Source organism: Chanodichthys erythropterus, chromosome 13 (assembly GCF_024489055.1).
Source record: "Chanodichthys erythropterus isolate Z2021 chromosome 13, ASM2448905v1, whole genome shotgun sequence".
NCBI classification, from domain to species: Eukaryota; Metazoa; Chordata; class Actinopteri; order Cypriniformes; family Xenocyprididae; genus Chanodichthys; species Chanodichthys erythropterus.
The window spans coordinates 13,391,012-13,416,859 of record NC_090233.1 but is presented as its reverse complement, the minus strand read 5'-3'; the positions used below and the strand labels follow the sequence as shown (position 1 = coordinate 13,416,859).

The 25,848-nt window shown below is 36.8% G+C and overlaps 1 protein-coding gene across 3 annotated transcripts in view; it reads left to right on the top strand.

Annotated features, from left to right (window-relative positions):
• abl1 (c-abl oncogene 1, non-receptor tyrosine kinase) overlaps nt 1-25,848 on the top strand; it is a 32,946-nt gene that overhangs the window by 4,023 nt on the left and 3,075 nt on the right. For 2 of the 3 annotated variants that reach the window (XM_067405835.1, XM_067405836.1), the window contains exons 3-11: nt 14,234-14,398; nt 16,372-16,667; nt 20,260-20,532; nt 20,829-20,913; nt 22,622-22,799; nt 24,920-25,104; nt 25,194-25,346; nt 25,476-25,565; nt 25,644-25,772. In XM_067405835.1, coding sequence (XP_067261936.1) covers nt 14,234-14,398; nt 16,372-16,667; nt 20,260-20,532; nt 20,829-20,913; nt 22,622-22,799; nt 24,920-25,104; nt 25,194-25,346; nt 25,476-25,565; nt 25,644-25,772 — 1,554 coding nt within the window. Of the gene's footprint in view, nt 1-11,359; nt 12,176-14,233; nt 14,399-16,371; nt 16,668-20,259; nt 20,533-20,828; nt 20,914-22,621; nt 22,800-24,919; nt 25,105-25,193; nt 25,347-25,475; nt 25,566-25,643; nt 25,773-25,848 lie in introns of those variants that run through there. The other variant, XM_067405837.1, reaches the window with a different exon arrangement.

The window sequence follows — 25,848 nt, the reverse complement described above, 5'->3', positions numbered from 1 at the left end:
CCTTGCATAAGTTATCGGTATTGACCTTTGAACAGATCATATTGGTCAAAATGCCACCTGAAGGGTCTGGATTGTTGTGTACTGCTGGTTAAGGCTTTAACTTGTTCAGGGATGGGCAGCTTTGGTTCTGATAACTCACCTGTCTGTAGCTTTCCTCTAATCCAGAAGGCATTGATTAGCTTGTTCAGGTGTTTTTGATTAGGGTTGGAGACCGTGACCCTCCAGGACCGAAGCTGCCCATCCCTGAACTAGAAGCTTGCTGCTTCAATCCCAGTCTAGTCTAATCAATCCAAGGCTAGTGACATACAGACACCTCGGGAAAATCATCAGCTAAACTGATGAGTGTGAATATAGACACATGAACGTGTGACAGTGTTCGTGCATGTGTATGAGTGATGAGGCTGTGGTTCACATCAGACCGACGCGCTCAGACAGCGCAGGCATGTGGCGACCTGTCAGCGCGCTTCTCTCTCGGCTGGTTATGCGTGCGAGTGCTCTGGGTTCTTACAGAGGGTCAGAAAAGAGTTTGTGCTGTACTGATGCTGTTCATTAGAGTGATGATGTGACCTTATAGAGCAGCTGCGGTTTGTCTGGATCTGCTCTTCTGTTCGGTGTAAGAATAACTGGTGTGATGATCTTACAGGTCGCATATGATTGTTTGTTGTTCTTCATCCTGTAGCTGCATGTGTTTGTCGGCCTGCAAGTTCAGTTCGACTTCACCACATTAGTTGTGGATTGGTACATCAGTAATATCAGCTTTGACTGTTGGCTGGCATAAGAAAGTAGTGCTTACAAGAGTGTGTGTGCGACACGGAAGTGAATTCTGATTAATCGTCTGATTGTGATCATCCAGAGAGAACTGCAATAACTACATTTCAGTCACATTCTGCCATCCAAATGAAGGAAATCAAAAGTCTTCCATCTAGGGCTCCAACGATTAATCGCGATTAATCGTTTGCAAAATAAAAGTCTGTGTTTACGTAATATATATGTGTGTGTATAAATATAAAATTTTTCTTAAATATATACATGAATGTGTGTGTATTTATATATACATAATTATTATACACAGAACACGCACATATATTACGTAAACATTTTGAAATATGAAATATTATATTAACAATTATGTATTAATTTTCACAGCATTAAAGTAAATATATTATGATATATAAATATTATTATAAATATATAAATATTATTAATATTAATTTTCGTTGCATTGAAGTAAATTATATTGGCCTATTTTATTATCATTTTTACTATATACACGATTTCATGAAACAAAACATTATTTTTCATTGTCACTATTTTCACTTGATACTATTATAGTTTTTTTTAATATTTTGAATCCGATTAGATTTTTGTTTTTTGCTTTAATTTTTCTTTTTTGTTGTTGTTTTTAAACATGTCTGTTTAGTTTGTATCCATTTTTATTTCAGTATTAACATTTATTTCAAGCAATGAAAAGGTTTTTTTTTTTAAATGGTTTTAGCTAACTATAATAACCCTGATGTTAGTAAAATCTTTATATTGAATAATGTGTGTCAAATAATGTTCTTAGTCTTTCCTTCCTGAAACTATAACAGTTTACTTTGAATCAAATTAAAATAAGTATAAATATATGAAAATAAATGTATAAATATATTAAATTTGGTTTGTGCAACCAAATAACAGGGGAAATTGATATACACACTACTTGATTTTGATTAATGAACAGGCCGAAATTTTGAAATGTATGTTCTTTACTTTTGCTGCTCATTCAAGTTCAGATGAGGAAGATAAAAAAATTACGTTGTTACAACCGTTTACAACACATTACAATATAAAGTAAACTTTGGCATAATTGATCAGCATTAGTTCATAAACAATCTGTTGCGAGAGCCTGAAGAAGCACAACAGAACCATCTTTTGACTTTAAAACATGAAGCGCTCACAATTATTTAATTAAATTAATGTTAATAATCACTTTAGGGAGTATCACGATTTGTTTTTCCATTCACAAAATGTAAGATGCCTTAAAATTATAATTAATACTCTTGTTAGTACTGAAGACTTTTTATGACCTTAAATTGATCTGATGAGCATGTGTATCTGCAGTCTGCAGAGCCGGTTTCCCCTTTCAATGACGAATATAGACACATTTATATGAAGAAATAAGCAGTTTCTCCTTTACGCAGGAGCAGCTGTTCAAATGCAGCTTTTTTGCTCCGACGCAAGGCGACAACACAGTCGGCTTTCATCAGCGCTAGTTCTTTTGTCGTTGGTTTTGTGTGTGATATTTTCCCCTACCCATTCATATTTTGGTGCTCTAACTCTAACTCTGCGACCATTTAAGGTGCATTCTGGAGCCCTGCAATACAGTCATTTCACCAAAAAAATCACAGCACCTTCAACTTTAAATCGCACTCATGGTTTATTCCATGATGTTCCATGATTGATTCATAACGAGGGATTATTGTTTAATTGTTTATGAGAATGCGAGTGCTTCAATATTGTTTGTTTCAGTGATGTGTAGCTTAAACGACAGTAACACCGACTGAACAGGACAAGACAAGAATGCGGCGTGTACATTCCTTACTCTGTCTCTCATTATGGAGTCATGCAGATTACTCTCTGTGTGTGTGTGTTTGTTTTTTTGTGTGTGTGTGTGAAAATGTGAGTCTGTCCACGCAAGTGTGTGCAGGTTTATATTACACTGCACCCCACAAGGATAGTAAAACCTGAGATCACCTACATTGTAGGGACCAGCCAGGGGCGTAGCCATCATTTCAGAAGTGAGGGGGACAGAGATGTCGGGTGTAATGCCAGTTTTTATCTGACCTTTGTCTAATTGATAGATTTAATTTTTTTTATCTCATCTCTTGCTTTTAATTAGAAATTAACTGCTGGCCAATAGTCAATATCTATTTTTTCCCTCTTAAATCATAAAATTAGCATAAAATATATGTACTACAAACACTTGAGCATTAAGTTATTTTATAAAAATAAATTATCAAAGAATAAGGCAGAAAATACAGTACCTATCAAAAGTTTGGGAACATTACAATTGTTTAATGTTTTAGAAAGAAGTCTCTTCTGCTCACCAAGGCTGGATTTATTTATTTTTAAAAAATGCCATAAAAACAGTAATATTGTGAAATACTATTACAATTTAAAATAGCTGTTTTCTATGTGAATATATTGTAAAATGCACAATATATTGTGATCAAAGCTGAATTTTCAGCATCGTTACTCCAGTCTTCAGTGTCACGTGATCCTTCAGAAATCATTCTAATATGATGATTTCCTGCTCAAGAAACATTCCTGATTATTAGAAATGTTAAAAAACAGTTGTGCTGCTTCATATTTTAGTGGAAATCATGATACAAATCAAATTTGTGGTAAGATTAAAAAAGAGAGAAATTAATACTTTTATTCATTACTATTTAATAATGTAATAAATGCAAATAAATGCTGTTCATTTCTATAAACTATCAAAGAATCCAGAAAAATTAAATATTGTTATCATGTTTTCCACAACAATTTCAAGCAACTGTTTTCAACATTTCTAATAATCATAAATGTTTATTGAGCATCAAATCATCATATTAGAATGATTTCTGAAGGATCATGTGACACTGAAGACTGGAGTAATGATGCTGAAAATTCAGCTTTGATCACAGGAATAAATTACATATTCACATATCAAAACAGCTATTTTAATTTTAACTTTCTGCAAGAGAGCGCCCTCTGGCTTCCATATGAAACATATATTACACAAGAGTGAGCGCTCCATAATGTTTATATTGCCTCATTTTAGATAAGAATAAAACGACAGGTCACGCATAGACCATCTTGTCTTTTTGAACTTAAATCAAGATTTATTCACATTGGCCTCAATGTGAAAACACCTGCCAGAAAAAAAGTGCGGGGATGAATTTACGTTTTATTAAAAGTGCGGGGAACACGTCCCCCCTGTCCCCCGCATAGTCTACGCCCATGCAGCCAGCAGTCCGAATAGGGGAAATGGATTAATAATCATGCTTAATGATGTTTTTTTTGAAAATGTAAAAAATGGCAAAAGTTTTCTGTGATGGGTGGGTGAATATTTGTCATAATTTTCACCAACGACATTTGTTCACGGACGAAAACGAGACGATGACTAAATAAAAATGCGTTTTGAATGACTAAAACTATGATTAAATCTACTCTAATTTTCATCAACAATTAAAAAAGAGATGAAAATGATAGAGAGGGACGATTTGGGAAGATATCCAGTCAGGACTGCTGTCCTGTCTGGAAGATGGGCACATTTGAAGTGTAAAGGCCTGTACACACCAGGACGAATATCGCACGCGATTATCGCCGACGTTTAACGCCTCGTGACTAAACAAACACGACGTGAAAAACGCAAGGTGTAAAAGCGTCATTTTTTTAAAAAAATGCCTCAGGTTTGTTTTTTTTGGTTTGACGCACCGCGTTAAAACCTGGCCGACCAATGAGATTGCCTGGAGCTGCTGAAGTTACAGTAAAACACGACTTGGTGGCGCTCAAGCACAAATCGGTCTTGCCAAGCATACAAGACGGCGAAGAAAAAGTAAGTAGACCACGAAGACCCCTACAAACTATCCCTGCATCTCAAACAGCTCTCTAGCTTCCTAGGTCGTGTATCAGTATACCATGTAAATGAATGTGGCCAACTCCCTGAGCACAAGCACAAGCTCCACATACTGTCAGGAAGTGAATTTGTACGTCCACTCTGTGTAGTGAAAATCGCTTGGGTGTGAACACAAAAAACGTCTCGAAAAATGCTGGCGATAAACGTGTGCGATATTCATCCCGGTGTGTACAGGCCTTAATGTGCTGATCTAACCGCGGGAAACGAGACGCTGTTGCGCCCTCTACAGGCTCGCCAGCAGCACTTCAGACTGCTTCGCAATTAATGAATAGCAAACATTTATGCCAAGCGATTGCTTATAAGCTAATGTTGATGAGTTATGACAATGTTTACTAAATGTTGTTATGGTAATATGTTTTAGACGGTTGTAAGAATGCATATTTTATCTCCCTCATCTGAACAGACATTTCAGAATAAGAGTCACAGTGTATTTCGGAATGGTTTATAATTATTATTTTTTCCTAGTCATTATTGTTATTTTGTTTACACAATAAACTGTATTTAATTTAATTTAATTTAATTTCTATTTAATTCATAGTAAACCTCTGTATCTTGTCACAGGAAGGAAAGACTAAGAATATTATTTGACACATTATTCAATATATTTTAGAAGTATAAGGGTTATTATAGTTAACTAAACCTAAAACCATAAAAATCTTCATTACTTGAAAATCTAAATGAAATTTCTAAAATTACAATGAAAGCAGAAAAACTAAAATTCAAATCTAAAAATTTTAAACGAAACTATAATAATACCTCAATGATAAGTGTGTCAGTCCCTGACAAGTACTGAATTGAGCTCTCTTTCGTGTCTTTTTGCACTTGAACGGTCAAAAACCGTCCGCTTTGGCAAGTAAAGTACAGTTGATTGTCTTAAGTGGACATAAACAGTTTAGAGAGAATATCAGATGTATATCAGTGTGTTGGATCTGTGTATTGTGGATCATTGTGAAGATTATGAAAAAGTATAAAGCGTGAAAAACCTGATGGATGATGCAATAAATCTCTCAAATTATTCAGTTAATGTCAACATATTAAATATTAATATTACATATTAAAACATATTACACAATAAAACATATTAATATTAATTCTGTGATCTGACCTACAGCTGGTGGACTAAACTAGTACTCATGCTAACGGCTGGAGTTCAGTTGGGTCTCGGACAGAAGACTAACTGATGTGTGTGTGTGTGTGTGTGTGTGTGTGTGTGTGTGTGTGTGTGTGTGTGTGTGTGTGTGTGTGTGTGTGTGTGAGATTTGAGTGACGTCAGGCCTGTTGTGATTTCCCAGCGGCCTGCACACCTGGATCATGTTTCCATTCCTGGACTCATGCTGAAACCCTGCAGACGCCCTTGTTTAATTAAATACTTCACGTTGAAATAAACGCGTCTCATGCAAAGCACTGCAGACATCACCCCTCGTTCAGTTTGGAAAGAGTGTTTTTAATGACAGCGAGAGATGGTGTGCGTCAGCTAACTTAGAGTGGATTATATAAATGATTCTCTATGAGCTCATCTCTGAGAAATGTGCTTCATGTTTCTACATCTGTCACCTCCCCCTCTTTCACAAAACCTGCCTCTCCAACCCTTGCTTTTGTCTGAGCAAATGAGAAAACCCTTTCGACGTTCAATTAATGCAGGTCTCTTGAACACCAGATAGGAAGAAACACATAGATCACCCTAGCAATGCCCTAGCAACTGCCTACATCACCCTAGCAACCACATAAAGCACTCTGAAAAAAATGAGTATTTGCATGACAACATCATGACCACCACCTTGAAAACCTAAGCAACTGCAATGTAAGGTTTTGAACGTCTTGGAGGTTTCGTGTTTTTTTTTTTTTTTTAGGTATTCTTATAAGGAAATAGTCTTTTCTTCCTGTGAGGGATGGCCCAGACAAAAGCCACAAGAGTTTACGTTGAATCAAATGCAAGATACAGTTAACCATTTAAACAAAATATAAATAATTACCAGGAAAAAATAGCTTTATGCATAATGCCGGACTTTTAAGTATAAACAAGCCTGGGACTCTTATTTTGAAATGTCTATGCGTTACTATTCATTCAGAAAGATGAGGGAGATAAATGATGTATATGTATAAATGATAAATGATGACCTAGATCTCAAGGAGGCAAGGGAGGCAGTGCCTCCTCAAAAAAATAGGATGAGAAAATTATCCATATAAACATAAAACAACACGAATATTACAAATTATGACATTAAAAAGAGCGCAAGTCACTCATATTTCTCATAGTCACTCATATTTATTTTTGTCTAATCAGCATCTTGATATGCCATACCTGTGAGGTGGATGGATCAACTCAATTGATCTCCGGTGCTTGCCGTTTGGCTGCGGAAAAAAATGACAGACCTACGTTAAAAAAAAAAATTGTTTATATTAAGTTCGAGTTCATTAGTTCGCCTACCAGTGGTATGAGAGGAACACAGCTTTCTCTGTGCCATGACAGATCGCTGTAGCGCTTCAGTTCATGCAGAGGGCACATGAACCTATCATCATACTAGTTACAACACGAAATAAACATGAATAAACATCCTCTGGTATGTTGAAAGATAAGAACAACTTACCAAATTCCGTATCATGCCACATGTATTAAATTTGACATGTAATTTACCTGATAGGCCCCAAATTAATCAATATTGAATTAAAGGTAATCAAAACGCATGCTTCTAAATCAAAATCGAATCCAATTATGAAATTTGTGTCAGTTCCTACTGTCAATAAATGTTTGTTTTTTTCTTGAAGCAAATTTTGTTTTTGATTTTGTTTTTCCATTTACTTTCTTGTCAGAGTGCACCAGAATGCTTTGTTTACATGTTAAAATCACAAAAATCTCTCAACCGCTTGTAAATTTGTGTAAAATTAGCTAGTATTTAAAATGTATAATCATTACCATTATTTCTTTTGAGCAAACCAATTTCAGCAATTTCATGTTTTAGTTTGTAGGTTGTCTTGTACACTGTCAAGGACAAAGCTAACAGGCAAAACTTGATATTAAAAGCATCCTAAATATTACATGTGTTTGCACTAAATTGTAGTGAGTAACCTTTCTTGGGATTGCAGTTTCAAATAGCCCACCATAATCTGTAGTCTGAGTCTGTCGAGGACTAATGGCAATGGCAAATACATTACTAGTTAGTTTCAAGAAAAATCATTTTCAAATAATATGTTTTTTTTGCCAAATAACCCGGCGTATGTGTGATTATTTATTTTTTTATATTTTATATTATAATGTGTGTATGTATATACATATATATTATATTATAATGTGTGTGTGTATGTATGTATGTATGTATATATATATATATATTTTTTTTTTTTCATGGTCAATTCTGTTTTTTGTTTTGTTTTGTTTTTTAACAGTCGAATGGGGCGAATAATATGGAATATCAAATGGGACAATAGCAGTTGCATTTTTTTTAAACACATTTATTTGTAGTTTATTTGCTCTATAACAGGCCAAACTGGTCTTGAACAAAAATTCCGTAGCCATTTGAAATCAGAAGCACCACTGCATTTCAATTATGAACCGAACAAAGATGCTACACAAATGTAGAATGAGCAGTTGCTTTTTATTTAAATTAGGTTTAATGATAGGATTTAAAGTAAAAACACAATGGTCTGGCTTTTAGATTTGTGAAATTATGCTACATAAGAAAAAACAACAACCTGCAATTCACTCTCTGACAGTAGGTGGCGCTTATGAAACAACAGCTATATAGTGATTACGTGGTAACAGCTGTACACAGCAGCGCTACGCTTATAAATACTACTTTTATACTGAGATAAGAGGAAAAGAAAATGCCTTCAAAACTTTTCTGAAGACAAATCAGTTCTCTTTAGAGATACATTAAACCCCCACCCCAGTTCAATATATTTTTATTCTTATATTTTGTGCATCATGAACAGATCGGCCTAAATAAAACAAAAAAATGATTGCCGATCGTGTTTGGAGCAAAAACCAGCTGGTTCCGCACCACAAGAATTATTTGCACTCGCACGAATGTTCCCAAATATATTTTGAGGTCGCACAGACTAAATTTCGGGAGCATATGTGACCAAAATGGTCGCAATTTTGAGGTGGTTTAGTTCTCAGACCTTCTCCTTTACACTCACAATTGAAATGAAACAAGTGATTATATTAACGGAGCAGAGCTTCAGACTCGCATTAACGTCTGTATGCTGTGAATCATTTCAGACCTCCACTGGGTTTTGCTCTTTCTGGCTGGACTTTATACACAATCATATCTCCGTCATATTCAGCCCTTCTCTCATTCTTGTGACTGGAAAGTTCAGAGACCATTTCATATAAGCTGGCCGCCTCACTTCTGGACTGCAGATCAGCCCAGGTTCCCGTCTGTCTGGAGACGCCACTGGACTCAGAGACTCGTGATGTCAGTCCCAGAGAAATGCTGAGACCCTTTTCCACACATTCCCAGTGTCCTCCGGGCCGATGGGTCTGTATCTGATCTTTGTGTAGAGCTCGTTCTCATTAGCCGCTTTCCCTGCTCCAGAACTCATTCAAGAACAGCTATCATGGAAGGAAACTCTACACGACTAGAGACTCTTCCTCTTCACAACAGGAACCCCATGCTGATGTAATTGCTGGCTGCGCCGTCAAAAATGATGCCAGATCATTTGTTCCCACATTCCCGGTAAATACCGTTTCGGCTGTCAAGCATCCTGATGTTTAGCAAATCTAAACAATGGCAGACAAAATGTCAGATACAAATACAAACACAAAGTCATCAATTCGCTTTTAGTTTTGTTTGTAAACCATTGTTTTGAGGGCAACACTGGGCAGGATGTGGTTTTTAAATAAAATACAGCTATCAAAATTTGGCTTTTTAAATCCAATTAATCAAAGAAATTATCAACAGATTTGTCAGTTATGCAAATAAATGTCAGTTGCAGCCCTGGAACAAATTGTGCCTATGACAGATGATTTGATTTTTTGGCTTTATGCAAGTTAATTCCCTAGAGATAGGAAATATCTAGACACTGTGTATCATTTGTTAATAAATTATAGATCTCTTAACTCCTTAATGGTCACCCCCCAAACTTAAATCAGCAGATTGTCGCTGAAATGAAAGCACTTTAAAAAAAAAATTAAAGAATGAAAAAGTTATAGAAGTTTAAATTGACTGTAAATCAAATGTACTGTACAATTTTTTTTATTTTATATGAAATGTATATTTTACAAAATAATTTTTACTCTAAAATGGATTATAAAATAAAAGCTATATATCTAACCAAGTTGTTCCAAATTTGAAGTTGATATCACAAAAATTAAAGTTCCCATGAGATTTTAAGCGTTGTACCAAAAATAGCCACCGAGTGTCATCCACTTTCCATTTTTATGCATTCTCTTGTAACAAATTAATACATTTCTGTCCAAATATCACTTCTATCACAAAACAGATGCCGAATATGGAAGCTTGAGATTCAGACCTTTCCGACAATGTTTTGTCAAGATTAGAAAAGTTTTCTCAAAATGACTATAGTTAAAATAACTTTTGTTAAATAAACAAAAAAACAAAAAAGCATTTATTGTAATACCTGACTTGACCTCTTCACCTCTTCAACCATTCTGTGCTGATTCTGCCTTTCTCATTGGTTGAATTGAAATCCCAGTGCTTCCCACACATAGACTTTACTTGGGTGGGCCGCCCAGGTTTATTAACGTCCGCCCAAGTATATTTGGAGACACATTTATGCTTTATTAATTTTCATCCTCGTATACTTTTGTATCCACCCAAGATAATGAAACCATCCGCAATCGATAAACTGGAGAAAAATTTCCCCTCGCTGCAGTGACGTGGTGGATATTTCACAAAGAGCGCTGCATGTTGCAAAATCACAAGGCGGCGCTGTGTACATTCTACAAGCTCGCGCAACAATGCTTCAGTCTGCTTCAAAGTGATTCTCAATCAACGGAAAGCGCAAATTTATGCCAAGCGATTGCTAATGAACTCAAGTTGATGAATTATGACAATGTCTACTTTATGACCTTTAAATAAAATGTTTTAGACAGTTTTAATAATCTGAAGAATCAGCCCGCAATTGTGTAGACATTTCAAATTAAGAGTCCCAGTGTATTTCGGGCTTGTTTATAATTAAAAGTCACACGCTAAATTTTTTTTTCTTCTGGGCATTATTAGTATTTTGGTTACACAATAAATTGTATTTAATTTGATTTCCATTTAATTTATATTAATTAAGATTAAGATATTATATAATTATATAAATTTTACTAGTAAAATCTGTGTCACATTCACTGAGAGAGACACTATATGACAGAAAGTAGAACATAGGAAAAGAACCATTTAAATGCTGAAATTTTACAATGTATTACATAGTATGCTATATAATTAAAATTAATTTCAATAAATAAAAATACTGTTAAATATCACACATTATTTGTTTGTCACATTTAGTAGACCATTTTTGTGCCAGGGGTAATAGGAGGATTTTTTGCCTGGTTACCACCTCAAGTATATTTCAAACGTGTGTGAAGCACTGAATCCTGTATTGAACCGATTAACCAGTTACATAAAATGTACACGTATAAGTACAAATAATCCACAAAAGTATTAGTGAATGAGACCCGGTGTCCAAAATAATGTTTTAATGTTTACCGTGATTTTGTTGAGCATTGCTAAAATAAGCAAGTTGACTTGAAAGTGCAAGTGAAGGTATTTGTAACTAATTCATGCTGGCTATTTGGCAGAAATGGTCTTGACCCTATATAGTGCACTTGTGCTACAGTCCCTTTGTTTTAAACTGAAAACATTTGGGGCGAGAGAGCAACAGATAGCGAGGTCCGTGTAGGAGGGGCTTGTGAAACTGAAAGACAAAGGCAGATTCCAGTTACACTCTCTCACTGCAGATAATGCTGCTCAGCTGCAGGTTTCAGTGAGGTGGGTGGAGCCAGTGCGCTGATGTCATCGGCTCCGGCGCTCCGCTCCTGAAAAGGCCTCTTTGTTGGCAGAGATCAGCACGAGCGTTCTGCTTTTCCTGTGGATCGTCTCACAGACGACAGCACCATGAAAAAGACAACACTGTCATCAAAGTGCTTCGTTTAACTCCTACACACTTTTGTCGTCGTGAGAATTATCCGTATGGATGGCTAGTTCCTCACCGGACAGAGAAAACGAGAAGAACGGGAGTGGGGAAAAAATGGAGCCTCTGGAAACTCGCTAGAAGAACAGTGTGAAGTGCATGCGGCCGTGGGTTTAAGATGAAGATGTCAGTGTTTTTATCAGGAAAAAGCGTCTTTGACTTGAGCTACTAACACGAACGTTGTTGTCAAACTTTTTCATGTTTTTGGCTACTTTCTTTTGAACTATCATTTGGATAAAAGAGAAAGAACTGGATCATCTCTTTCAATTGGACGTGTTGGGAAGCAAATGAAAATGTTGGAAATTTGTCTAAAATTGGTGGGCTGTAAATCCAAGAAAGGTCTTTCTTCGTCCTCCAGCTGTTACTTGGAAGGTAAGCGAGTGTGATGGCGACCATTTCTCTGTCTCTGTGTGTGTGTGTGTGTGTGTATGGAAGAATCTCAATTACAGAGCGGCCGAGTCCTAACACGGGCTTCAGATGAACAGACGGGACAGATCTGGGGTCGATGGTCTGGTGAAAATCACAGGCCTCGGTGCTCCTTCTGTCTGTTTGGAAAGTGGAGGAGGGGGAACGAGCAAGAGGAAAGCCAGACATACTGGCTCGCCGTAAAAGAAAGAGAGGAAAAACGAGGGAGGAGAGAACACTGGGAAATCTGATTCCTGTCTGGATTGAGCTGTGCAGTTTGGTGTGTGTGTGTGTGGAGAGTTTGGATGCATCTGCTCTTCCTTGAGCTCATTTACTGAATGATCTTATTGAGTGTGTGTGTTCGATTTCAACTCTCAGGCAGATTTAACAATAATGAGGCGTTTGTGAGCGCAGCAAGAGCGCCAGTAACCGTTGGATGATGTCTTTTTAACCTGTTAACTGTCACCCTAAATTACACTCAATGATGTTTTTATTATAAATAAAGTTATCACTCAGATTAGAACTTAAATGGTTGTAATTCATGAATTCTTTGAAATGCTGACCTAAGGTTGGTCTCTTTTTAAAGAAAACACTGTACAGATTGTAGCAAAAGAAAAATGAAAGTGTAAAAAAGTTTACTGTAGAGCAAAAGTAACTAAACTATAAATTTATTTCATGCAAAATATATATTTTACAAAATAATTTGGACTCTGAAGTTGCTAGAAAATCAAAGCCATATGTCTAACTAAATTTGAAGTTGATATCACAAAAATTGAGCTGCTAAAAGGGTTTAAAGTAGTATTTGTGTGGTAACCCAATGTCCAATTTCATAGAGAGTGTTTAAGCTTTCAAATGATAATGTGTGTTAGGAAAAAAGGGCGATAAATAAAAGTACCAAGTGTGACACTGACAAATATCAGGGTAAAAGTTTAAAAATGTTGCTGTAATTGAAGAATCGTCTGATTGGATGTAATATATTGATTAATCCTGATGTTTTATCTCAGAAACAATCAAGTCTTTCCTTTGTTTGATCATAGCGATGGATGGCAGATCTGAGTTTGACGCAAAGCAAAGAATGAGCAGTTTCTGGCGACTGATGTCATTTGCTTTGTAGCTGTTTATTTATTTTACATAGACACAATGTTATACTTCATGGGAAAAAATGTTAAACAATCTGTCCGATTCTTGTATAATCATCAATATCTCATGCCGTTTTATGAGCTCATCTTAATCGCAAACAGCAAAACATGCAAAAAAGAGCTAAAAGACTATTTAAATATGGTGAAAGGCCAGGTACATAATTTAAAATTTATTCCTGTGAGTAAATCCTTAACATTTGTCAACTACCCGAATCAACTGGTGTCGTATGGGTGTTTAAAGGGTTAGTTTGCCATTCTCTTATTACTTACAGACTCTCATGTTGTTCTGTGCAACACAAGGAGAATGTTTATCATGGCTGTCAAGCTCCACAAATGACCATAAAGCATCATAATGTTCATCCACATGCCAGGGTTTGGGGACATTGGTGCAATTGGTCAAATGATTCTTTTCTGTTGGAATGTGAAAACTCATATTAAAGAGATGCGAATAATGTACAGATTGACTTTTATGGCCACAACACATGACACATATGGCTGTGGTGACGTACCTTTACTGTAGCTGCGGTTTGGAGCATACCGTACCGATGATTATTGCTGAAAACATCTGGGGCATGCATTGCCATCGGGGTGAATCTCCATGAAAACGTGCAGTTTAAATTTCACCCCTGAATCAAAGGAGAAAAAATATTTGGTAATAATATTTCACTCTACACTATAACACTTTACAGTATTTTTGATCAAATAAATGCAGCATTGGTGAGCAGAAGAGACTCTTTCAAAAACATAAATCTGAATTATTCTAAACTTTTGACTGCCAATGTACATTGTGACATTATCCTCATGTCATGCAGTTATTATTGGGAATTATACTTGCATGTTAACGTTCAGTGTGGTTTATTGACCTTTAACCTGGATCTGTTTGTAGAAGCTCTTCAGCGGCCGGATTTCGAGCCTCCGGGTCTGTCTGAAGCGGCTCGCTGGAACTCCAAAGAGAATCTGCTGGCGGGACCCGGTGAAAATGACCCCAATCTGTTCGTAGCGCTGTATGACTTTGTAGCGAGCGGCGACAACACTCTCAGCATCACCAAAGGTGAGAAAAATATCAGATTTCATCATCTGAAGACTTCAAACACCTCAAACACTTCATCATGGCTCAGACTAGATTGATACAAACCAGTTAAATTTCACCCTATTCACTGAACCACAATCAACAATAAAAATGTGCTCACAGACACTCCTTTAATTATTAAAGTTTATAATTATTATTATTGTTACATTTAAAACAATGCCATGTGTCCTTCAAGCATCAGCAAGACTCTTTATAATGTACAGATCTGATGTTTCACAGAGATCAGAAATTAGTTCCTTCCGGTTTCATTAATGGATATTAAAAAATACAAAGCGACTACATATACATTCATTTCCAGTCGTGAATTTGAGCACACGCACAGTATGGTTACACTGTTTTGTATCAACATTATTAGCATTAAAACAAGCTGCTAATTTCTGCTGGTGTTTTCTTCTTTATTTTGGAGAAGCTGGTCTTTGTTCGTTCAGTTTATTAGCGGCAGTATGAGGACACATGTCTGACTGGAAATCCACATATTTGCTGCACATTCTTCATCTCTCCTCCTCTTCCTTTATCCTGCACAACATGTCAGTTCTTTCCATTCCATTACACTCTGCTGTTTGAGTCGGCTTATTTAATGAGCTGTTATTAGTGCTCAGGGTGTCTTTAGAAGTCACAGACAGGAGGCTAGTTAGTACAGCTGTTGCTCTTTGCATTTACATGTCCATTTAGCGGATGCTTTTATCTAAAGTAACTTAAAAATGAGGAACATCACAAAGCCACATTAAATATTCATAGCACACATGAGTAGTGTTCTCGTGTATGATTAAAAGAGTAAATTACACACATTAGTACACTTACGTCAGTCACTAATATTGTGGAGCTTAGTACTAGTACTAGTTCTGCTAGTGATGAAACCTCTATCAGGTTATCAATTAGTTCACTTCGGAATCAAAATTTCCTGATAATTTACCCATGTCATCCAAGATGTTTGTGTTTCTTCAGTCGAAAAAAAAAAAAAAAAAGTTTTTGAGGAAAACATTCCAGGATTTTTCTCCATATAGTGAACTTCAGTGGTTACCAATGGATTGAAGGTCCAAATGTCAGTTTCAGTGCAGCTTCAAAGAGCTCTACACGATCCCAGATGAGGAATAAGGTCTTATCTAGTGAAACGATCAGTCATTTTCTAAAATTTAGCCACAAATGCTCGTCTTGCACTAGGTCTGCGATGTGCCAGACATTACGTTGGAAAGGTCACACGTGACGTAGGCAGAAGTACTACTGTAGGTTGAAAAACTCTCAATTTCTCCTCCAACTTCTTAATCATCTGACATTGTTGCTTTAACTTTTTTTGTAAAGGCCGTTAGTCTTTGCACATTTGCTTTGTAGACACTGGATCGGTACTTCTGCCTACGTCACGCATGACCTTTCCAATTTCATTAATTAATGTGTGGCGCATCGCAGAGCAGTGCAAGATGAGCATTTGTGCTTAAAAAGTATATCATTTTTACTTTTTTTTTTTAGAAAATGCCAATCATTTCACTAGATAAGACCCTTATTCCTCGTCTGGGGTCATGTAGAGCTCTTGGAAGCTGCACTGAAACTGACATTTGGACCTTCAACCTGTTGAACCCCAGTGAAGTCCACTATATGGAGAAACATCTTGAATGTTTTCCTGAAAAAACTTAATTTCTTTTTGACTGAAGAAAGAATGACATGATCATCTTGGATGACATGGGAATATAACGCCTCTGGTGGTGCTCTCAAAAGACTTTGATTGGCTTTGATGCTCAATGCTGCAAAAAACGTAAATGGAAACTTTTGACTTTACTAACCTCCACTTTTCACAATTCCTTCAATGGCACAGCTGCAAAATCTAATTTTTTAAATGAACTGTGCAGCCCTAATAGACACTGACATAAGGTGTAGTAGAGCTGGCCGAGTGCATTGAGGGATGACTGACTGTAACACGGCTTCCATGCTGCTTTGACCAGGAGAGAAGCTGAGGGTTCTGGGATACAATCACAATGGCGAGTGGTGCGAGGCTCAGACCAAGAACGGCCAGGGTTGGGTGCCCAGCAACTACATCACGCCCGTCAACAGCCTGGAAAAGCACAGCTGGTACCACGGGCCCGTGTCCCGCAACGCTGCTGAATACCTGCTGAGCAGCGGCATCAACGGCAGCTTCCTGGTGCGCGAGAGCGAGAGCAGCCCTGGACAGAGATCCATATCTCTGCGCTATGAGGGACGCGTCTACCACTACCGCATCAACACTGCCTCCGACGGCAAGGTGAGAGTCCACATGCACATCATGACCATTTTTAATGACAATTAATAAAAATAAATACCATATTTGGGGGGATGTAGGTCAGTGTTTATGGTAACATCCTATACCATAAAATTACCAACTTGTATTACTTGAGCTGTATTGACAAAAACAAGTTTGATAATGTTATAAACCTCACATTTCAACCATTTTTAAGAAAAAGGATGAGTAAAAAGGATAAATGATTGTATTATATTTAATCATATATTAAATTAATATTGTAGATTACAATATTATATTATTATTAACTTATTATTCTGGTTTTTTTTTTTTAAATATGTGTAAAAATATGGGTTGATCTTCACATTGGTCTGAACAAAAACTGCAGACACTTTGAATGAAAATGCAGATTCACTCTCTGAGAGTAGATAGCGCTTATGGAACAGCATAAATATAGCGGTGACCCCGGTTATCTCTGTAATCAAAGCAATTGCGCTTATAAACGGTACTTAGTAAATATCATACGGAGGTAATATGAAAAGAAAATGCTACCGAAACTTTTCTTGTTGAAAGGAAACGAGTTTGCAGGCACGATATAAACTCCATAAAGTAAACATAATTCATCAGGAGTAGATAAGAAGCAATCGCTCAGCAAAAATGTGGGCTATTCATTGATTGTGAACTGCTCTGAAAGCACAAGTCTGTAGAACGAACAACAGATTTAATTTAGTTAAATCATCACCTTTTGAAGTTTAATAATCACATTATGCGTTTCCTGGTTTTCCGTTCCCACATTTAAGACCTCTTGAAATGATAATTAAGAATTTTCTTACACCATTTAAAACTTTTCACAACTTTAAATGTGCTAAATCTTAATTTTAAGACTTTTTAAGACTATTCAAAACAAATAAAACTAGCTTTGAATATCTGATAAAAAGGACATTATACACAGGACAGCTGACAAAATGAACACTAGTGTCAAAGGCCTTCAGTCACACAGTGATGGTGATTGATGGTTATCCAGCCTTCTGAGACTCCAGCGGATAAATGTGTCCACGGCAGCGCTGCATTCCTGCTGATGACCGCTGTGCTCATTCCTCACATGCCTGACGCGCCTCGTCCGCCTCTCAGTCTCCACATGAGGCAGCGACAAACTGCCCTGCTGGAATCTCCACTGTAAGCCGCCAGGAATGAGTCTGAGACACCAGTTCAGCACACAGCTGCAGCATATTAACATATAACTTGTGTAAGGGTTTATCTCTTGTAATGATAGCTGTATTTAAATCAATTATTATACAGTATGATATAAATCCATTCAGGACACTTGACAGATTGTGACATGAAAAGTTTTCCTAGACGTCCAGCCATTTATAAACATCTGAAGCATATGTATGAGCAAAGTACTAAAAATGCAAATATTATACCAATAAATTACTAAAAATGTGTTAAACATGCATTAATGCACTCATAAATGTATGTGCGCAAGAACAAGGATTTTCACAGGAAACAGTGTATCACTCTTGTTACATTCTTTGACAAAAAATACACACGGGAAACGCTCCTGAGTTCCTGTGCAGTTTGTTAGCTGTTGTAATGTGTTTCAGAAGGATGTCTTTAGCTGTTGCATCAGCTCTTGCTGTGTCTTTCGCCATTTTATTTCAAAAGCATTGAGTTTTTAAGTTAAAATAGAAACTGATAATCAGTGTGATGTTTTAGGACCGTTTTTGATGTTTACATTTTTTTTGCCTACATGATTTGTTTCGGTTATGTTTTATATCATGCATATGGATAAATGAATCTAAAGTGGCTTCCAAAAATGCACAAGTTATGTAACATCTATTTATACTCAAGTGAGAAGTGATATGGATATTAATGTGCATATTTTTATTGTTGCAGTCTAATGATGATTTAGTTGTCATTGTGCAAAAAAGTAGGGATGCACAATATATTGGCCTCTGTATCTGTCATAGAGGCTGCATAATATTATAATGATAATAACATAATTGTGTGCTTGGGACATGGCTTTTAATGGTGAAACTTTTGTTTTTGTAATCAGGCGGATTTAGATTTATATATCAGTTATCGGCTTTCAAATATAAAGAATTATCGGTTATCGGTATCGACCAAAATTTTAATATCGGTGCATCCCTACAAACAAGCATTAAATCATAATTAAATATTGGTTATTGGACATAAAAATAATCACTATCAGTTAGTGCTGGGTATTGACACAATTTTCATGCTTCGATTCGATTAGGATTTCGATTCGATTATTTTGGATCTAGTATTTCAGTTACAATACATGGCAAATTTTCTAGAGGAAAAAAATCTCTCAACTAATGCGGTAAGCTACACATGGGAGTCAGTTGGTACTACTTTACTATAATATTGAAGGTTAAATTAACTTATTTATATACAAACACTTAAATTACACTCAATTATGTTTTATATTATAAATAAAGTTTAGAATTACATAATCATGTTTATACTCCAATTCGTTTTTTTTTTTATATATAAACATTTAAATCGCGGCTGTCATAACTGATTTATTCAAACATGCATTAAATATTGAAGAACATTAAAAATTATAATGAATTGTTTGATGCTTTAAAAGCATCAAAGATTCACACAAATGCATGCTGCAATTCACCATTACATGCAACAAAATTAGCAAATAATTTATGAATGGTTTTGTAGCACATTGTAAATTACACAAATACATACATATCCTAAGACAGCTGTAATTTAATGCACAAATAATTGCGCATCTGCTTGCATTTGTGCATCAAAAATAGACATATAAGAATGCGCTGTTGCATTTTTAATACATTTTGAGACTCATTTTGCAGCATTTATTCAAGCCATTCGATCGTTTATGCTCTAAAGCTCTAAAGATCAGTGGAGGAATCCTGTTTGTGTCAGAGATTCTGGGTCTATGGTAGAAACTTTATGCTACGCAGAAACTCTTACGAAGCAAAAGCAAACAATCCATGAATGCGTCTTTCACTTACTGTACTGGATCTCAGCATCTGTCATAGGAAAAAAGTCCCCCTGTAGTCAATCCCTTAAAACTCATCTTTGATCACCAAAATGACATATTTAAATGTTTTTTCTTGTGAAAAAAAATTTCTACACCCTTGCCTCATTTAGTATACGTGGGTCAGTGAATATGCAAATTAGCCCCGCCTCCACTCACTCACGCCAGCTCAGAGATCCACTCGGTCAACTTACTGAGGTAAACGCTGCACAATGCTATAAGGAGAAAATACTCCACAATGGTGTTGACTTATGAATTTCAACAGGGTTTGTCTTAAAGCATATTGAAAAACACCACTTAGACATATAAAAAACTTTAAAAACTTTATCTTCACCACAGGGGGACTTTTAAGTTTACAGATGCTTAGATTGTCTTTAATGATGTGCAATGTACATACCTCTTGTTAAAATGCAGTTTAGTGACCCTTATTTGTGTCACAATCTGTCCTGGCATGCTGGACAGTTAGATAGTTGTTTCTTCCTTGTGCTTTTTTAACTGGTGTGTTCAGACCAGGTTTGAGCATCTGCCCAGCGCGAGGCTCTTTCTACGGCTCACGCTGTCGTGTCTCTTGCCCTGCAGCTGTACGTGTCGTCAGAGAGCCGCTTCAACACGCTGGCAGAGTTGGTTCATCATCATTCCACGGTGTCGGATGGTCTCATCACAACGCTGCATTACCCAGCTCCCAAACGCAACAAGCCCACCATCTACGGCGTGTCGCCCAACTATGACAAATGGGAGATGGAGCGCACTGATATTACCATGAAACACAAGCTGGGCGGAGGGCAGTACGGAGAAGTGTACGAGGGCGTCTGGAAGAAATACAGCCTGACTGTGGCTGTCAAAACACTAAAGGTCAGTGACAGAGAAACTGCGTTTGCTTCACGACCCTGATTGTACCGAGAACCTGCTTAATGTCATCTGGCTCGTGTTTGCTTTGACCTTGTGTAGTTTTATTGCTTTTTGAAGTTCATGTTGACATCTAATTTGACAAGCTTCTACCTTCCATTCAAATTATTTGCTTTTAGCATTATTTTCTCTGCTGTCCGAACAGAGTCTTGGGTTGTGATTCACCAATTGAGAAGCATTGAATTAGAGCATAAAAATTCATGGTTTTGTACATAAAACAAAATACATTAACTCTTTTGCAGGAAGATACAATGGAGGTGGAAGAGTTTTTAAAAGAAGCTGCAGTCATGAAAGAAATTAAACACCCAAACCTGGTGCAGCTGTTAGGTGAGTTTCTTTCTGTGCTGGTTTATACATTTAGACGTCTGATCATGCATTCATGGTCAAGCACAAGGCCTAGCTCATTTCATGTGGTCTGTGAGATGATTTCATTACACTGTGATCCTGTCATGTTTCTGAAACCAACTAATTGGTAATTAAATAGTGTACTCCCAAAAAAAACAGAGTTGAATGCTTTGGTGCCGTTTTTGCAGAAATTGACAAGTTGAAATTGAAATGTGCTGCAATGCTACAATATTGGACAAAGAATATATATATATTTTTTTTACCACAATTTGGAATGAGAAGCAAATTTTTCGAAAGGTCTCAGAGTGGTCTCAAAGGTCTTAATGAACTACACTTTTACACGCATCTGATTGCTCTTATTTCAATGTTGTTGATAATGTTGCGACCATTTACTAAACTCGAATAATTATTAATTATACTCAAAAAAGTAGAAAACAATGAAGAAAGTACTCAAGTACTGTTACTTTTCAAAAAATCTTTTTATAGTTGTCACCAATACCTAATTTTAAAGACAGTTTCTGTAACCAATCCACCACATTCAATCAGAATATTTCAAACCGTTATTTTCACACTTCAATGTTTCCCACAGGATTTTGTGAGACTTGTGGCGGCAGATGACGTCACACGCGAATTAGCATATTTATAACGTCATTGTATTGTGTTTGCGTTCAGATAAGTTTTGGCACTTCAGATCTGTTTTGCTTCTGCTCTCTGACCTGCACATACTGTAATACAACTGAATGCCCAATAAAGCTGTTCCCATTTATTTATAATTTTTTGTTGTTGTCAGGCATAAAACAAGTATAAAATAGTGACTAAACACAACCCATTAATACTCAAATCATTTATAATCGCAACATTGTCTGACAAAATCACCATACATCTACACTAAAGAGCGGCTTCCTCGTGTTCATGTGGAGAATGCGGTTCATGATTGCTTAGAAACAACAGACGCCACGGGAGAGAAAGCGCTTTGGAAAGAAGGAAAAGGCGGCGTGACATGTGAATGGCCCCATATGCGGTGGTTTTGGCTATTATTTGTCTCATGCAGCGCAATGTCTGCGTCTGAGTAACAAACTATGTGCATATTTACAGACAACCTGTGTTTGTTAAGTCCAAACAGTCAGTAACAGTGTCAGGTGCTTAGAAACACTGTTTTGTACTCATTTATTGATGAGTTGGCTGTGTACAGGCAACTGAATGTGCTGCTTCTTTGCCACTCACTGCACAGAAGAGACGCCAAGAGAGGCGATTCTGCGCCAGGAAAATCAAACCTCGTTCTCGCAGGGCAGTACTGGTGAAATCTTAATGAAAGCTAGGGTTTATCCAAAAAAGTTGCTAGATTTGTCACTATGTACCTTTTAATTGGAAAAAGACGCTAAAGGGATCTGAAAGTTGCTAAATATAGTGCTAAAGTCGCACCCGTGTGTATGAGACGCTGGAGCTGATGGCAGGGGGTGGTGGCTATCTGTGGCCACAAATAAATCAGTGTGTGGGAAACACTGCACTTCATGCAGAATCTGTAGGTCTATGATTGTGAGTGTGTGGCTGGACAATATCAAACATGAATCAACCACTGATGTTCAGGAGGAATATGTTTATAAACATAAGTTTCATTCACAAAGAGACTAGTGATGATTCAGCTTATCAATCAAACCTGTGGATGTTCTGTGTTCGTCTCTTATGTCAGGCGTCTGCACACGGGAACCTCCCTTTTATATCATCACAGAGTTCATGACTCATGGAAACCTGCTGGATTACCTGCGTGAATGTAATCGTCAGGAGGTCAACGCTGTGGTGCTGCTCTATATGGCCACACAGATCTCCTCTGCCATGGAGTACCTGGAGAAGAAGAACTTCATCCACAGGTGAGCCAGAACTGCTGCAGTCTAGAGGTGACACCTACATACACGGTTGTATTAGTTGATGAGTAAATCCATTAAATTATTAAATGTTTGTTTCTTGCCTCTTCTATTTGTTACACTGGTGCAATGCTTTGATGTCTTGACTTTCTGCCTTCAGCTTCCTCTGATGTTTTATCAGACTGGAGGGAATTTGAACTAGTTGTAACAAGTTTTATAGCACTTAGACAAACAAGAATTCATTAGTGTGGATTGTCGTTCTCTTGGCCTGATTTTCTAAGACAAGCACACAACGTCAATACATTTTCTAAATTAGACACAAAAAAAAATTGCAGAAACATCAGAATGTCTCATTCACGGGCAGTTTCAGAGGTTTCTAGGTTGTTATTGGTCTATAATCTTCCGGTCTGTAGATGTGGCTCAGGTTTTTAAAGCCTTTTTCTGGTCCAGCAGGTGAATATGATGCATCTGATCACTTATTAAAGTCTAAAGTTGCATGATTTTAGGAATTATTTATGTTCAGGGGCACAAACACTTGCTTCAGAAGTGACAAAATTGTGGGTTAGGGGTTTGTAGGGCCCTATGAAATCCGTTTTATTTTTTCCCAAATTCTGTTTTTTCTGTTTTAATTTGTCTGGATTACGTTTTTTGCAGTTTTATTTTTTTGTTTAGACTCCATTTTAATGGTTAAATTAAATTTTAGTAATCAAAAAACATGTCTAATTAATTGAAATAATGAATCCAATTCACCAACAATTTATTAAAAGTTTACCAAAACTTTGATAAACTATGATATACGTTTTATTCTTTTTTTTTTTTTTTTTTTTTTACCAAATTCTGTTTTCTGGATTCCATTTTAATTGTTTAATTACTTTTTAATAATAAAAAAGTATGTCTAATTAATTGAATTCTTAAAGACAACAATATTTATCAATTAAAAAATATATTTTTATGAAATGTTTTTTTTTTTTTTAGAAATTCTGTTGTGGTTTTTTTCCCGGCAATCGAATGAACGCATGCCATTTAATTTGTCTTTTAATCATTAAATGAAACTTTTTCATCAAACAATGTGCTGCACAACAGAGCTTTACTGTTAAAATTAAAACATGGAAGAAAAAACTGAGATTACTCCTTAAACATATAGTTTTAATAATGTATTATTAAATTAATTTATCTAAATTCTACTGTACAACAGTAATATGTTTCTGTCAAATTAAATTGAGCTTTTATTTTGACGGGTTGCCTAGACCTTTGAGTTTCTCTGTTTATGATGGTAGTTTTCTCAAACGAAGCGGTTAAATGCTGGTGAATCAGCTTTCAGAGCAGCTCTGGAGATGAATTTCGTGCATTCATATAGTGAGGCGACAGAGGACGAAAACACTGTGAGTGACGCACATGCTTCAGCATGCGTGCACTCCAGTGATTGTGTGTAAGGTAAATAAAACCTTCTACATCATTCATTTCAGAGGCACAAAGGCATGCAGGATTCGTATTTAAATAGTCTTTTGCAGTCTAATATTCACAGACACTAGACTATATCGTGATTTAAGTGTACTGACCTGTTTTTAATTCCGTCACATTCTGCGTTATATAGTAAATTCCATTTTTATGAATGGATTCTGCGATTACGTCCACGTTTTCTGCATCGCGGAAATCATAGGGCCCTAGGTTTGAGTATAATCAAAAGTAATAGTTGCCGCCAATAACCTAGTGGGCAGCTCATTCACACACAGTGCGTCTGTGCTTTGGGCGACCTGAGTTTGAGTCCCGTTTCTTGGACCTTTCCTAATCCCTCTCTCCCAATTCACTTTCTGTCAACTAACAGTATTGTATCTCAATAAAAAGTCAAAAATGGCAAAAAAATAAATCTTTAAAAAAAAAAAAAATTTTTTTTTGAAGCCTGACTTCGAACACTTCACTACAACTTTTATCACTGTTTACATCCAAGCTCAAAATATATTTATTGCGGTGTGTGCAATTTTTGTTGGACAGTTTCCCCATCACATCATTCCAGTATTAACATTCTATGCAGAAAAAAAAATGAGATGCAGGACCAAAGGGACAACGTAGAATTAGTAATTGTTGGAAATGGCATGTTTCCAGTGACAATCTGGTTCTTGTTTCAGGGATCTAGCTGCCCGTAACTGCTTAGTTGGGGAAAACCACTTGGTTAAAGTGGCAGATTTTGGTCTGAGTCGCCTGATGACGGGTGATACCTACACAGCTCATGCAGGAGCCAAGTTTCCCATTAAATGGACTGCACCGGAGAGTCTGGCCTATAACAAATTCTCCATCAAGTCCGATGTGTGGGGTAAGCAAAAATCAATGAAATATTCTCTGCACCCAGTAGGATGCTGTTGACGCTTGTGTTAAACTGACGTTCTTGCTTCAACACTTTAGCATTTGGAGTTCTGCTTTGGGAGATTGCCACCTATGGGATGTCTCCATATCCTGGAATTGACTTGTCCCAAGTTTACGAGCTACTAGAGAAAGATTACCGCATGGACAGACCCGAGGGATGCCCAGAGAAAGTCTATGAGCTCATGAGGGCCTGTAAGCATCTCTTCAGATCAATAAAGAAAAGAGTACAAGTGATTGCAAGATGATAACAGTTTAACTGTATTAATTTAGATACAGGTCTGATGTTGCCCTTTGGACTGACTTTAGTGTTTCTGTCTTTAGGTTGGAGATGGAACCCTGCCGAGCGACCTTCTTTTGCTGAAACCCACCAGGCGTTTGAGACAATGTTTCAAGAGTCCAGTATCTCTGATGGTATGACTTTATCTCAGGAGTTATAGAGATTTGAATGTACCTTTCTTGTGGCTCATGTTCAGTCTTCATGGGTTGCAGAGGTGGAGAAAGAGTTGGGGAAAAAGGGTAAGAAGCTGACCCTGGGTCCAATACAGCAGGCCCCAGAACTTCCCACTAAGACGAGGACACTACGAAGACATATGGACAGTAGGGATGGTGACAGCCCAGGTAAGCTGTGCTTTATCAAGTTAATTCTCTGTGATGTGTTGCTTTCTTCATAGTGAGCGATTGTACTGATGAAGTT